Consider the following 13,564-nt stretch of genomic DNA (forward strand, 5'->3'; position numbering starts at 1 on the left):
AAGGTAAGTTGTTAATTGTAATTTTGCATTTTAAGTTGGGCTTGTTGCACGTTATGCAGCATAAGTATTAAACATATGGTTCAAACATATTTATTTGTTCTCAGTGGATGAATCTTCCTACTTGCTTAATTAAATGAAAGTACTTGGCTGTGGTTCATTGTCATTTCATTAGGTTTTCTATTTTATGATTATTCCTAGCCTTATTTTATATTTATTGAGTCTCCACAAATCAGATCTGCATGGATGAAAACCATCGTTAAAGGAGAGGAAATAAAATGATGGTTTTCCTTTTCTTTCTTTTCTTTTTTAATTTTTTTAGTGTTTATTTTTTTTAATTAATTTATTTTGAGAGGGGTAGCACAAGCAGGATAGGGGCAGAGAGAGAGGGGAGGGAGGGAATCCCAAGCAGGCTCTGCACTGTCAGCACAGATCCAGGTGTGGGGCTTGAACTAACGAACTGTGAGGTCATGACCTGAGCTGAAGGCAGATGTTTAACCAAATGAGCCACCCAGGCACCCCTTAAAGTTTATTTTTGAGAGAGAGAGAGAGAGAGAGAGACGAACATGAGTGGGGGAGGGGCAGAGAGAGAGGGAGACAGAGAATCTGAAGCAGGATCCATGCTGTCAATGCAAAGCCTGATGTGGGGCTTGAACCCATGAACCATGAGATCGTGATCTGAGCCGAAGTCAGATGCTCAGCCGACTGAACCACCCAGGCACCCCTGATGGTTCCCTTTTCTGTGTAGTGCTTTGGTCATAAATTTTCCCCTTTACCTTCTTAAAAGAGTACATGTGTTCTACCTTTGTTATCAATATTACGTTTCAGTACATGGTATAGTTCTCAATTTGTCCTTGTACGTGGAATTTACATTCAATTCAGTTGATCTGGTTAATTTTGAACTATATATTTAGGAGAAAGGAATAGTTTGTCTTGCTTTCTCAAGGAGGCCTTCTGTGAAACCTTTGACTAATTCTGTTTCTCCTATTAGAGGCTTGTGTGCACACTGTAGTGTGCCTTTTTGTAATGCTCATTATTCTCTTTACCAACTTCAAATCTGTCTTTCTCAGACCGTGAGCTCCACTGTGAGGCAGGACCTCATTTGACTTTTTATTACTATATCCCCCAATGAGCCATCAATGAATACTTGTTGAATTGACTTACAAATACATTATTTAAGAGAGTACTAGACACAGGAATGTTTAATTTTAGTAATTTCAATTATCAGTATGATTGACTAATTCAGGAAAGAAATACTAAGACATGATTTGTTTACATTTTTAGAATGATTGCTCAACTCTGTACTTCATTTTGCAACTTAGTCAATATTGTAGACACTGTGTGGCACAGGAAAATAACCTACACTTTGATAATACTTTATTCTCCTAAAACAAGTTTGTTCATCTATAAATAGGATACCAATCTTGACTGTACCCCTTAAGTGAGAGTTCTTTGAAAAATAGGATGAAGTGTATAGATGTATTACTTTATATATTTAGGACAAAAGTTATTTGCTAATTTAATAGAATATCCATTTAATGGATAAATTCTTAGAAACATATAATCTTCCAGAGCTGAATCAGGAAGAAATAGAAAATCTGAACAGCATGATTGCTAGTAATGAAATTGAATCAGTAATCAAAAAACTGACAAACAAAAGTCTAGGACCAGATGAGTTCACATGTGAATTCTACCAAACATTTAAGGAGGAGTTTATAGTTATTCTTCTCAAACAATTCCAAAGAATAGAAAAGGGAGGAAAGCTTCCAAATATATCCTACAAGGCCAACATTACCATACTACTAAAACTAGACAGAGACACCACAAAGAAATAAAACTACAGGTCAATAGCACTGATGAACATAACTGCTAAAGTCCTCAACAAAATATTAGCAAAGGGCATATAACAACAGATTAAAAGGATCACTCACAAGTGGGATTTATTCCAAGAAAGCAAGGATGGTTTCGTATTCATAAATCAATGTGATACACCGCATCAACAAAACACATGATAAAAATCATGATTATCTTGAGGGTGCCTCAGTGACTCAGTTGGTTAAGTGTTCCATTCTTGATTCTGGCTCAGGTCATGATGTTACAGTTTTGTGAGTTCAGGCTCTGCGCTGATTATGTGGAGCCTACTTGGGATTAGCCCTCTCTCTGCCCTTCCCCCTGCTTATGCTCTCTCTCTCAAAATAAAGAAATAGACTTAAAAAAAAAAATCATGATTATCTGAACAGATGCAGGAAAAGGGTTTGACAAAACTCAATATGCATTCATGATGAAAAGTCTCAACAAAGTGGGTTTAGAGATAACATATGCCAACATAATACAGACGATGTATGAAAAAAACACAGCTAACACCATACTCAATGGTGAAAAACTGAGAGCTTTTCCTTTAAGATGAGGAACAGGACAAGGATGCCCACTGTCACCACTTTTATTCAACATAGTACTGGAAGTCCTAGCCATACAATCAGACAAGAAATAAGTGGCATCTATATTGGCAAAGAAGTTAAACTATCACTGTTCACAGATGACATGATACTAAACATAGGAAATCCTAAAGACTCTACCAAAAAAATACTAGAAGTATTAAGTAATAAATGAATTCAGTAAAGTTGCAGGATCCAAAATTGATGCCCAGAAATCAGTGGTGTTTCTATACACTAATAAATAGCAGAAAGGGAAATTAAGAAAATAATACCATTTACAGTTACACCAAAAAGAATAAAATACCTAGAAATAAACTTAACCAAGGAGGTAAAAGACCTGTACTGTGAAAACTATAGAACACTGACGAAAGGAATTGCAGATGACACAAACAGATGGAAAGATGTTCCATGCTTGTGGATTGGAAGATTTGATATAATTTAAAATGTTTTTAAATGTTTGTTTATTTTTGAGAGGGAGAGAGCATGTGCAGGGGAGGGGCAGTGAGAGAGGGAGACAGAGGATCTGAAGCGGGCACTGCACTGACAGCAGAGAGCCCAATGTGGAGCTTGAATTCACGAACCGTGAGATCATGACCTGAGCTGAAGTTGGATCCTCAACTGACTGAGTCACCCAGGGGCCCCTTATTATTATTATTTTTAATGTTTATTTATTTTTGAGAGATACAGAGAGGCAGAGGATACAAGGCAGGCTCTGCACTGTCTGCACAGAATCCAATGTGGGGCTCAAACTCATAAGCCGTGAGATCATGAGCTGAAGTTGAACACTTAACTGACCGAACCACCCAGGTGCCTCAGAATTAATGTAATTTTTTAAAGTTTATTTATTTTGAAGAGAGAATCCCAACCAGGCTCCGCACTATCAGCATGGAGCCCGACGCGGGGCTCAAACTCATGAACTGTGAGATCATGACCTGAGCTAAAGCCAAGAGTCAGACACTCAACCAACTGAGCCACCCAGGCACCCTGCCCCAGAATTAATGTTATTAAAATGTTTGTATTAGCCATGTAATCTACACAGATTCAGTACAATTCCTATCAAAATACCAACAGCATTTTTCACAAAACCAGAACAAATAATACTAAATTTATATGGGACCATACAAATGACCCTGAATAGACAAAGAAATCCTGAGAAAGAAGAACAAAGCATGGAAGTATCACAATCCCAGATTTCAAGATATGCTACAAAGCTGTAGTAATCCAAACAGTGTTGTACTGACACAAAAATAGGTATGTAGTATGTAGATCAATGTAACAGACTAGAGAGCCCAAAAGTAAACCCAGGATTGTGTGGTCAATCTTTGACAAAGGAGGCAAGAATATACAATGAAGAAAGGAGGGTCTCTTCAACAGATGGTGTTGGGAAACTGGACAGCCACATGAAAAAGAATGAGACTGGACTACTTCTTTCACCATGCATAGAAATAAACTCAAGATGGATTAAAGACCTAAATATGAGACCTGAAACCATAAAAAACCTAGAAGAGAACTGGGGCTCCTGGGTGGCTCAGTCGGTTAAGCGCTGACTTCAGCTCACGTCATGATCTCACGGGTTCATGAGTTCAAGCCCTGCATCAGGCTCGCTGCTGTCAGCCCAGAGCCTGCTTCAGGTCCTGTCTCCCTCTCTCTCTGCCCCTCCCCCACTCATGCTTGCTCGCTCTCTCTCTGTCTCTCCCTCTCTGTCTCTCTCTCTCTCTCTGTCTCTCTCTCTCTCTCTCTCTCTCTCACTCACTCACTCTCAAAAATAACCAAACATTAAAAATAAAAAGGGGCGCCTGGGTGGCTCAGTCGGTTGAGCGTCTGACTTTGGCTCAGGTCATGATCTCGCGGTTTGTGAGTTCCAGCCCTGCTTTGGGCTCTGTGCTGACAGCTCAGAGCCTGGAGCCTGCTTCGGATTCTGTGTCTCCTTCTCTCTCTGCCCATCCCCCACTTGTGCTCAGTCTCTCTCTCTCTCAAGAATAAATAAATGTAAAAAAAAATTTTTTTAAAAACAACTAAAAATAGAAATACCATGGGGTGCCTGGGTGGCTCAGTTAAGCATCCGACGTCGGCTTAGGTCATGATTTAGTAGTTCATGAGCTCGAGCCCTGCATCGGGCACTCTGCTGTCAGCACAGAGCCTGCTTCGGATCCTGTCTCCCTCTCTCTCTGCCCCTCCCCTGTTTGCTTGTGCACATGTGCTCTCTCAAAAATAAATGTTTTTTAAAAAAATACCATATGATCCAGTAATTCCACTACTAGGTATTTAACCAAAGAAAATGAAAACACTAATTTGAGAGGATACATGCACCCCTATGTTTATTGAAGCATTATTTACAACAGCCAGGGTAGGGAAGCAGCCCAAGTGTCCCATCGGTAGGTGCATGGGTAAGGAAGATGTGGTAAGTATACACATGCACAAACTGGAATATTACATAGCCATAAAGGATGAGATCAGACCATTTGTGACAACATGGATGGACTTAGAGGGTATTATGCTAAGTAAAATAAAGAAGTCAGACTGAGAAAGGTAAATGATTCCATATAATGTCACTAGTGTGGAATCTAAAAAGCGAAGAGATAAACAAAAAGCACAGTCAGTCTTAGGAATACGGTGAACAGACTGATGGTGATTGCTAGCTGGGAGGGGTCAGGGTTGGGCAAAATGGGTGAAGGGGAGGGGAGATACAGGCTTCTAGTTACTGAACGAATGAGTCCTGGGAATAAAAGTCACAGTGTTAAGGGAATGTAGTCGGTGCTACTGTAATGATGTTATATGGTGACAGCTGGTAGCTGCACTTGTGAGCACAGCACAACATACAGAGATGTCGAATCACTATGTTGTATTCTTGACACATTTAACATTGTGTGTCAACTATACTCAAAATATATATGCATTTTAAATGCCTATACAGGGGTGCCTGGGTGGCTCAGTTGGTGGAGTGTCTGTTTGACTCTTGATTTTGGCTCAGGTCATGATCTCACAGTTTCTGGGTTTGAACCCTACGTCGGGCTCTGCGCTGACAGCATGGAGCCTGCTTGGGACTTTTTTTTTCTCTCTCTCTCTTCCCCTCCTCTACTTGTGCTATTTTTCTCTCTCTCAAAATAAATAAATAAACATTAAAAAAATAGTAATTCCTAAAAAATTTTTTTAAATGCTTATACAGCTATTGTTCAATACCTTTTATGTGCACAATATTATATCAAATCCAGCTGAGGGAGATAAATTCTCTTTCATTATTTTATTTTTTTTAATGTTTATTTGAGAGAGAGAGAGAGAGCACACGTGCACACACACAAGTGGGGAAGAGGCAAAGAAAGAGGGGGACAGGATTGGAAGTAGGCTCAGAGCTGTCAGCACAGAGCCTAACAAAGAGCTTGAACTCATGCACCATGAGATCATGACCTGAGCTGAAATCAACAGTCAGATGCTTAACCTACTGAGCCACCTGGGTGCCCTGCATAAGACTTATTAGACTCACATATGAAGCATTTGACACATTTAAACAGCATTAGGAGGGGTGCCTGGGTGGCTCAGTCGGTTGAGCGTCCAACTTCGGCTCAGGTCATGATCTCGTGGTCCGTGAGTTCGAGCCCCGCGTTGGGCTCTGTCCTGACAGCTTGGAGCCTGCTTGGGATTCTGTGTCTCCCTCTCTGCCCCTCCCCCACTCATGCTATGTCTCTCTCTCTGTCAAAAATAAGTAAACATTAAAAAAATTTTTTTTTAAAATAAACAGCTTGAGGAGATGACTTAATGTACAAATGAATAGTACAGATGAATGCTGCAAGAACTTAGAGGATGTGGAAGTGGTTGTGGTCTGGAATGATTAGACATTAATGGGTGAAGTGACCCACAGGCCTGAATATATCGGTAGGATCTAAATTAGTACAGGGGTTGAGAAGCTTCCAAGTGAGAGGCATCATGTACATGTCTCCTGGTTTGGGAGTTAACAATCTACGAGTTTTTCACTTGAGAAAACTGTTGAGTTGACCAATCGAGGATAATTTCTTTGAATGTCATCAGGCTGTAAACCCTGTGGAAGTGGCATTGGTGACATGGCGGTCTGCAAAGGAAATGGTATTTGAAGGGGGCCCGTGTCCATGGATCTTGGAGCCCTCCCGATTCTTTTTGGAGTTGAGCATGGAGAAGACAGAGAAAATTGAATTAACACAAGTCCGGCTGCCAGCTAAGCGAAAACAGAACCAGTACATCTACCGGGTGCTGTGCCTGGATTTAGGGGAACAAGTAAGTAGAAAATATGTTTTCCCTAACATTTCTTTTAGCAATTAATACTCCAACAAATCTTTTGTGTTTCTAGCCATTCCTTTTCAGATTCTTTTTTTTTTAATGCTAATTTATTTATTTTTCAGAGACAGAGTGAATGGGGGAGGGGCAGAGATAGAAAGAGGGAGAGCATCTCGAGCAGGCTTCACACCATCAGTGCAGAGCCTGACATGGGGCTCAGACTCTCAAACCATGAGGTCGTGAGCCAGCCGAAATCAAGAGTCAGATGCTTAACCAACAGAGCCACCCAGGGGCTCCCTTTCCTTTTCAGATTCTAATAGATTTCATTTATACTAGATAGGAAAATTCTAATTACCAGTTACAGGCCTTTTAAAAAAACTTCTGCAATCCTTTAAATGTACTCAAAGATTTTACTCATTCGATAATTCTGACAGTTCACTAAATGGTTCAAGATTCTTTTGTAATCATGAGCTTATTTCAGTCACTTTATCACTATAATTCAAATCTTGGTTGTCTAGACTAGATGTTATATGGTTCCTCACCTCCAAAGAATGCAAGGAAGGGAAAGTTAAAGTCATCTATTAGCAATTTTGATTGATTAGCAATTGTGAGTGGTGAGCAGTTTTGAAGAACCAGTTAGATCTATGCAGATAAGATAGTATATTGCCTTTTATCAGTTCAATTAGTTTTATTATTTTAGAGGTAGTGATGGATCCGCCCAGCTATGCCCTGCTTCTATCAACACCAGAAACAAAGGTTTGCAGTTTGACTGGGGTTGAGAATTCAGTGTATGACTCTGTGTAACCAGCCCACAAGAAATCGATATGTGATTTTAATTAATAAGAACTGTGCTTCTTTCTAAAGTCTCTCGTGAACTTTGTTGTGTATGTGGCTGGCTGTCAGCGTCAGAGTCATCACCCCTGTTGGAGCCCTCTAACCTTTTGTCTCCACGGTCTGTTACTCATTTGGTGTTCCACCAGAGAAAGGTTGAAACACAGAATAGTTTTTCCACTTTTTACCAACTGATAACAAAAGATTTGGTGGAGGAAAAGACTGAAGTGATTGATCAGAATTAGATTTTTTAATGTTCCCTTTGCTTACAAATTTCCGTGATACCCTTGTTTCTCTTAGCACAAGAACTATGTGCATAGATTAAGAACTATGATGGTTATGATGTCCGGAGACACCCTATACTGGAGATTGAATGATTCTAAAGTGTATAGATTGGCCCAGCTGACATCGAGTGTCCACTCATGGTTGCCTCTTGCTCCGCTGTTTCCTTAAAGGCTCTGACATTCCGAATTGGAAATCACCCAGGTATCCTGAACCCTAGTCCAGCTGTGGAGGCTGTGCAGGTACGCTTCATGTGTGCCCACCCTGCCAGCATGTCAGTAACCCCAGTGTACAGAGTGCCAGCTGGTGCCCAGCCATGCCCTCTGCCACAGCACAACAAGCAACTGGTGAGTACAGTGGTGCCAACTAATTTGGCACTTTTGTATTCTGTGCCTTAGAGATAAATGCTCTGAAGTATGGCTTTTGTCTTATCAAAGTTACACTTGATCTTAGCCAAAAGGCCGAGAAGCAATTGTTGTCTTACTAAAGTTAAGGAGACTGGGGGCGCCTGGGTGGCTCAGTCGGTTGAGCGGCTGACTTCGGCTCAGGTCATGACCTCGCACTCCGTGAGTTCGAGCCCCACGTCAGGCTCTGTGCAGGCAGCTCGGAGCCTGGAGCCTGCTTTCGATTCTGTGTCTCCCTCTCTCTCTCCCCCTCCCCTGCTCATCTCTCTCACTCTTAAAAATCAATAAATGTTAAAAAAAATTTTTTTTAAGTTAAGGAGACTGTTTTATTTGTTATTCATTTCATTTCCTGATAGTGTCTGAAAAGAGATGGTTAAACTAGGTTAGAATTGGCTACACCTAGTGACATTTGATGACTTAATGACTTTGCTTACTGTACATAGATACATAGTCAGCTTATAATTATGGCAACAAGCAATGGAGATGTCTCCAAACTTCCAGTTAGTTTGGTTAATATCTTTCCCTCACAGATGTTTTATTGGCATTATTGGTAAGTAATAGAATTTATCTCTACTCCAAACCCATGGAGAATAATGATAAGCAATAGCGTGGCTAGTAGGGAATGAGGAATAAATGAGTTTTCTAACCTTGAAACTAGAACATCAGACTATAAACTAAGTGAGGTGGACTTTAATTCCAAGCATAGGAGAATAGAAGTCATTTCTTAGAGAACAGAACAACCAATTATTCCTGTTTAGAGATGGAGAAACCGAGGCTCCTGGGAGTTGAGTAGCTTCTCCAAAGTCATAAAGCTACAAAGCAGCACATTCTGTCTGACTCCAAAGCTCTTGTTTTTTACTTTTATACTATTCTGTCTTTTTATTATAAAATAACAAGAATATGAGATGTTAGGGTTAGGAACTCATTTTTTTCAGAACTAAATTCCATGTGAAATATTATTCGAAGTTTATAAATGATTTACTTTTTTAAAATCCACTTAGATGGAGAAGAATAAAAGTTATCTGTATAGTTGTCATTCAGTGTCACATTTTTCATTTGAAATAATTTAAATTTATAAAAAATTTGCGGGGTGCCTGGGTGGCTCAGTCGGTTAGGTGTTCAACTCTTGATCTGGGCTCAGGTCATGATCTCGAGTTTGAGTCCTACATCGGGCTCTGGGCTGAAGAATCAGAGCCTGCTTGGGATTCTGTCTCTCCTTCTCTCTGCCCCTCTGCTGCTTATGCTCTCTCTCTCAAAATAAACTTTAAAAAAATTTTACAGAAAATTTGCAGGAAAAGTACAACTTCTTATCTTGCAACCATTTAGGAGCAATTTACAAACATATTTCTCCATACTTTAGAATTTATTTTTTTGGAATTAAATATAATATACATACCATAAAACTGACCCTTTTAAAAGTGTACAAGTGGTGCCTGGGTGGCTCAGTAGGCTGAGCATCTGACTTTGGCTCAGGTCGTAATCTGTCAGTTTGTGGGTTTGAGCCCTGCATCGGGCTCTGTGCTGACAGCTCAGATCCTGGAGTCTGCTTTGGATTCTGTGTCTCCCTCCCTCTCCCCTGCTCGCGCTCTGTCTCTCTCAAAAATAAAAAAAAACAAAAAAAAATAAAATAAAATAAAACACTAAAAATAAATAAATAAGTGTACAATAAGCGTACTTTGTTATTTCCTCTTCGACCCAGTCCTTAATTTAGGAGTGTGTGTTAATTTCCACACATTTGTGAATGTCCCAAATTTCCTTCAGTTGGATTCTAATTCCATTGTGGTTGGAAAACATACTTTATGATTTAAATCCTTTTGAATTTATATATAAATATTATATTGACTTTTTATAAATGTATTTATTTATAAAATGTATTCAGACATGTTTTGTGGCTGAATACCAGGTCTATCTTGGAGGATACTTCATGTGCACTTGAGAAGAATATATTCTGGTGTTGGGTGAGGTGTTCTACAGATATGTTAGGTCTAGTTAGCTTATGGTGTTATTCAAGTCTTCTGTTTCCTTGTTGATCTTCTCTCTAGTTGTTCTACCATTATTGAAAGTGGGCTGTTGAAGTCTCCAACTATTATTGTTCAATTGTCTATTTCTCCCTTAAATTCTGTCAGTTTTGCTTCATGTATTTTTGGGGCTCTGTTATTAGGTGCGTATGTATTTATAATGGTTATATCTTTTGGGTAGATTGACCTTTTGCAACACAACAATGCAATTCTGACACTAACTGCCTAGAGTTGGCTCACACTCCATAGTTTTAAGTGTACAGTTCCCAACAAAACTGTCCTCACTTCAGACACCAGCCACAGGTTCAGGTATCCACAGGCCACCCACATTTCTGACCAACTGACTACAAATTTTGGGATTACTACAACCACTACAGGTTTATTAATTTGTTAGAGTGATTCACAGGTACAGCTTTATTATAAAAGATAGAAATCAGGACCAGTGAGATGAAGAGACACATAGGGAGAGGTCTGAGAAGGTCCCAGATCTAGAGATTCTGTGCCCTCTATTCATGGAGTCAGGTTTGTGTGTGATACAGAGATGGAACACATTGATGTGTTTGTTCACCAGTGAGGAAGCTCCACTGAGCTTTGGTGTCTAGAATTTGTGTAGGGGCTTCATTATGTAAATATGATTGATTAAATCATTGACCATGTGGTTGAACTCACTCCAGCTCCCCTTCCCTCCCTGAAAGTTGGGTTGATGTCAGCCAGCTCAAAGCCCCATCCCTCTAGTCATATGGTTGGTTTTTCTGGCCTGACCAATGCCCATCCTGAATCATCTCAGTATAAAGTCAGGTGTGATCCATAAGCCCCACCATGAATAATGGATATACTCCTGTTACTCAGGAAATTCCAGGGGTTTAGGGGTTACTTCTCAGGAACTCAGGACAAAAGCCAAACCATTTCTTTATTATAAAACATCCTTTTATCCCTACAAAAGGTCCTTCTTTGTCCCTGGTGACAACTTTTGTCTTAAAGTCTATTTTTTCTTTTTTCTTTTTTCTTTGTTTAATTTTCAATTACATTTTTGAGAGAGAGACAGAGACAGAGTGCGAGCAGGAGAGAGGCAGAGAAAGGGAGAGACAGAATCCAGAGCAGGCTCCAGGCTCTGAGCTGTCAGCACAGAACCTGACGCAGGGCTCAAACTCACAGGATAGCAAGATCATGACCCAAGCTGTAGTCGGACACTTAACCAACTGAGCCACCCAGGCACCCCGAGTCTTTTTTTTCTGATACTAGTAGAACCATTCTAGCTCTCTTTTGGTTACTGTTTGTATAGCATATCTTTTTTTTTTTTTTCATTTTATATTTTGTTTCTTTGTGTCTTTGAATCTAAAGTGTATGTCTTATCACAGTATACAGTTGGATCATGGTTTTGTTTTTGTTTTTTTTTTATCCATTCTGCTAATCTCTGCCTTTTGATTGGAGTGTGTCATCTATTTACATTTAATGTAATTATTGATTAGGTCGGATTTACATCGACCATTTTGCTATTTAGCATACGCCTTTTTTGTTCTTCTTTCACTTCCTTCTTTTGTGTTAAATATTTCTAGTGTAACATTTTAATTCTCTTGTCCTTCCTTTAATATATTACTTGGGGTTATTTTATTAGTTGTTGCCCTAGGGTATACACTTAACATCTTAAACTTTAACAGTCTAGTTTGGAATAATACCAGTTTAATTTCAATAGTGTACAAAACCATTGTTCCTATTAAACTCCATTTCTTCTCCTTCGTTTGTGCTATTATTGTCATAGTCTTTATACATGCATGACCATCAAATAGATTTATAATTATTGCTTTATCCATTTATCTTTTAAATGGGACAGGAAAAAAAGAACTACAAACAAAAGTATGTTTATATTGTCTTGCATATTTACCTATGTAGTTATCTTTACCAGGCTCTTTATTCATTCCTTCATGGGGATTCAGGTTCCTGTCTAGTTGCCTTTCATTTCAGCCTGAAGGACCCCCTTTTCTTTCTTGTAGGGCAGGTCTACTGTAAGCAACAAAAACTTTCTGTTTTTGTTACATCCAGGAATGTCTTAATTTCTCTTTCATTTTTCAAGGATTATTGTGCTCAGTATAGAATTCTAAGCTGGCAGTCTTCTTCTTTCATCATTGGCTTCTGTGGTTTCTTATAAGAAATTAGGTGTTAATCCTCTCTCTTTCTGCTTTTATGATTCTGTCTTTCTCTTTGACTTTGGAAAGTTTGATTATTATGTGTCTAGATGTATGTATCATTGAATTTATCCTACCTGGAGTTCTTTGCACTTCTTGGATGTTTAATGTTTTTCATCAACTTGGGAAGTTTCTAGCCGTTGTTTCTTCAAATATCCTTTCTTCCTCTTTTTTCTCTCTCTTTTCCTTTTAGGACTCTCATTTTACATATGTTAACACACTCAGTGGTGTCCTATGAGTCTCTGATGCTGTTCATTTTTCTTCATTCTTTTTTCCTTCTGTTCATCAGACTAGATCATCTCATTTGATTTATTTTGAAGCTTTCTGATTCTTTCTTCTGGCTGTTCAGATCTGCTGTTGAGTTCCTGTAGAGAAATTTTCATTTCAGTTATTACACTTTTCAACTTCATAATTTAATTTTGGTCTTTTATTTATTCTCTATATATGAGACATTATTTTCATACTTTTCTTTAGTTATTTAGACATGAATTTCTTTAGTTCTTTGAGCAAAATAGTTGACTAAAAGTCTTTTTCTCGGGGCACCTGGGTGGCTCAAAGGGTTGAGCACCTCACTGTTGGTATCAGCTCAGGTCATGATCCCAGAGTCATGGAATCAAGCCAGGCGTTGAGCTCTGCACTGAACACAGAGCAGTTTCTCTCTCCCTTTGCCCCTCTCCCCCCTGCACACTCTCTCTCTCCTTCTCTCTCTTAAATTAAAAAAAAAAAATTTTAATTAAAAAAAAACTCTTTGTCTAGTAAGTCCAGTGTCTGAGCATCTGCAGGGACAGTTTCTGTCAGCTGCTTTTTTTCCTATATATGGGCTGTACTTTTATTGTTTCCTTGCATCTCTAATAATTTTTTGTTGAAAACTTGACATTTTGTATATTTTTTAAATGTTTATTTATATTTGAGAGAGAGAGTGTGAGCAGGAGAGGGGCAGAGAGAGGGAGACACAGAAACCAAAGCAGGCTCCAGGTTCTGAGCTGTCAACACAGAGCCCAAAGCAGGGCTCAAACCCACGAACCATGAGATCATGACCTGAGCCAAAGTCGGACGCTTAACTGACTGAGCCACCCAGGTGCCCCAAAAAGTTGACATTTTAAATAACATAATCTAGCAATTCTGAAATCATATTGTTCCCCTTAATAGGTTTTGTGGTAGTTACTGTT

General features: G+C 39.2%; 1 protein-coding gene across 5 annotated transcripts in view; it reads left to right on the forward strand.

Annotated features, from left to right (window-relative positions):
• Positions 1–13,564, forward strand: part of NUP210L (nucleoporin 210 like) — an 87,923-nt gene that overhangs the window by 39,917 nt on the left and 34,442 nt on the right. For 4 of the 5 annotated variants that reach the window (XM_060644820.3, XM_060644824.3, XM_060644821.3 and 1 more), the window contains 2 exons: positions 6,456–6,677; positions 7,964–8,137. In XM_060644820.3, the coding sequence (XP_060500803.3) occupies positions 6,456–6,677; positions 7,964–8,137 (396 nt within the window). The remainder of the gene's footprint in view (positions 1–6,455; positions 6,678–7,963; positions 8,138–13,564) is intronic. The other variant, XM_060644823.3, reaches the window with a different exon arrangement.

This window comes from Panthera onca, chromosome F1 (assembly GCF_046562875.1).
Source record: "Panthera onca isolate mPanOnc1 chromosome F1, mPanOnc1 haplotype 2, whole genome shotgun sequence".
NCBI classification, from domain to species: Eukaryota; Metazoa; Chordata; class Mammalia; order Carnivora; family Felidae; genus Panthera; species Panthera onca.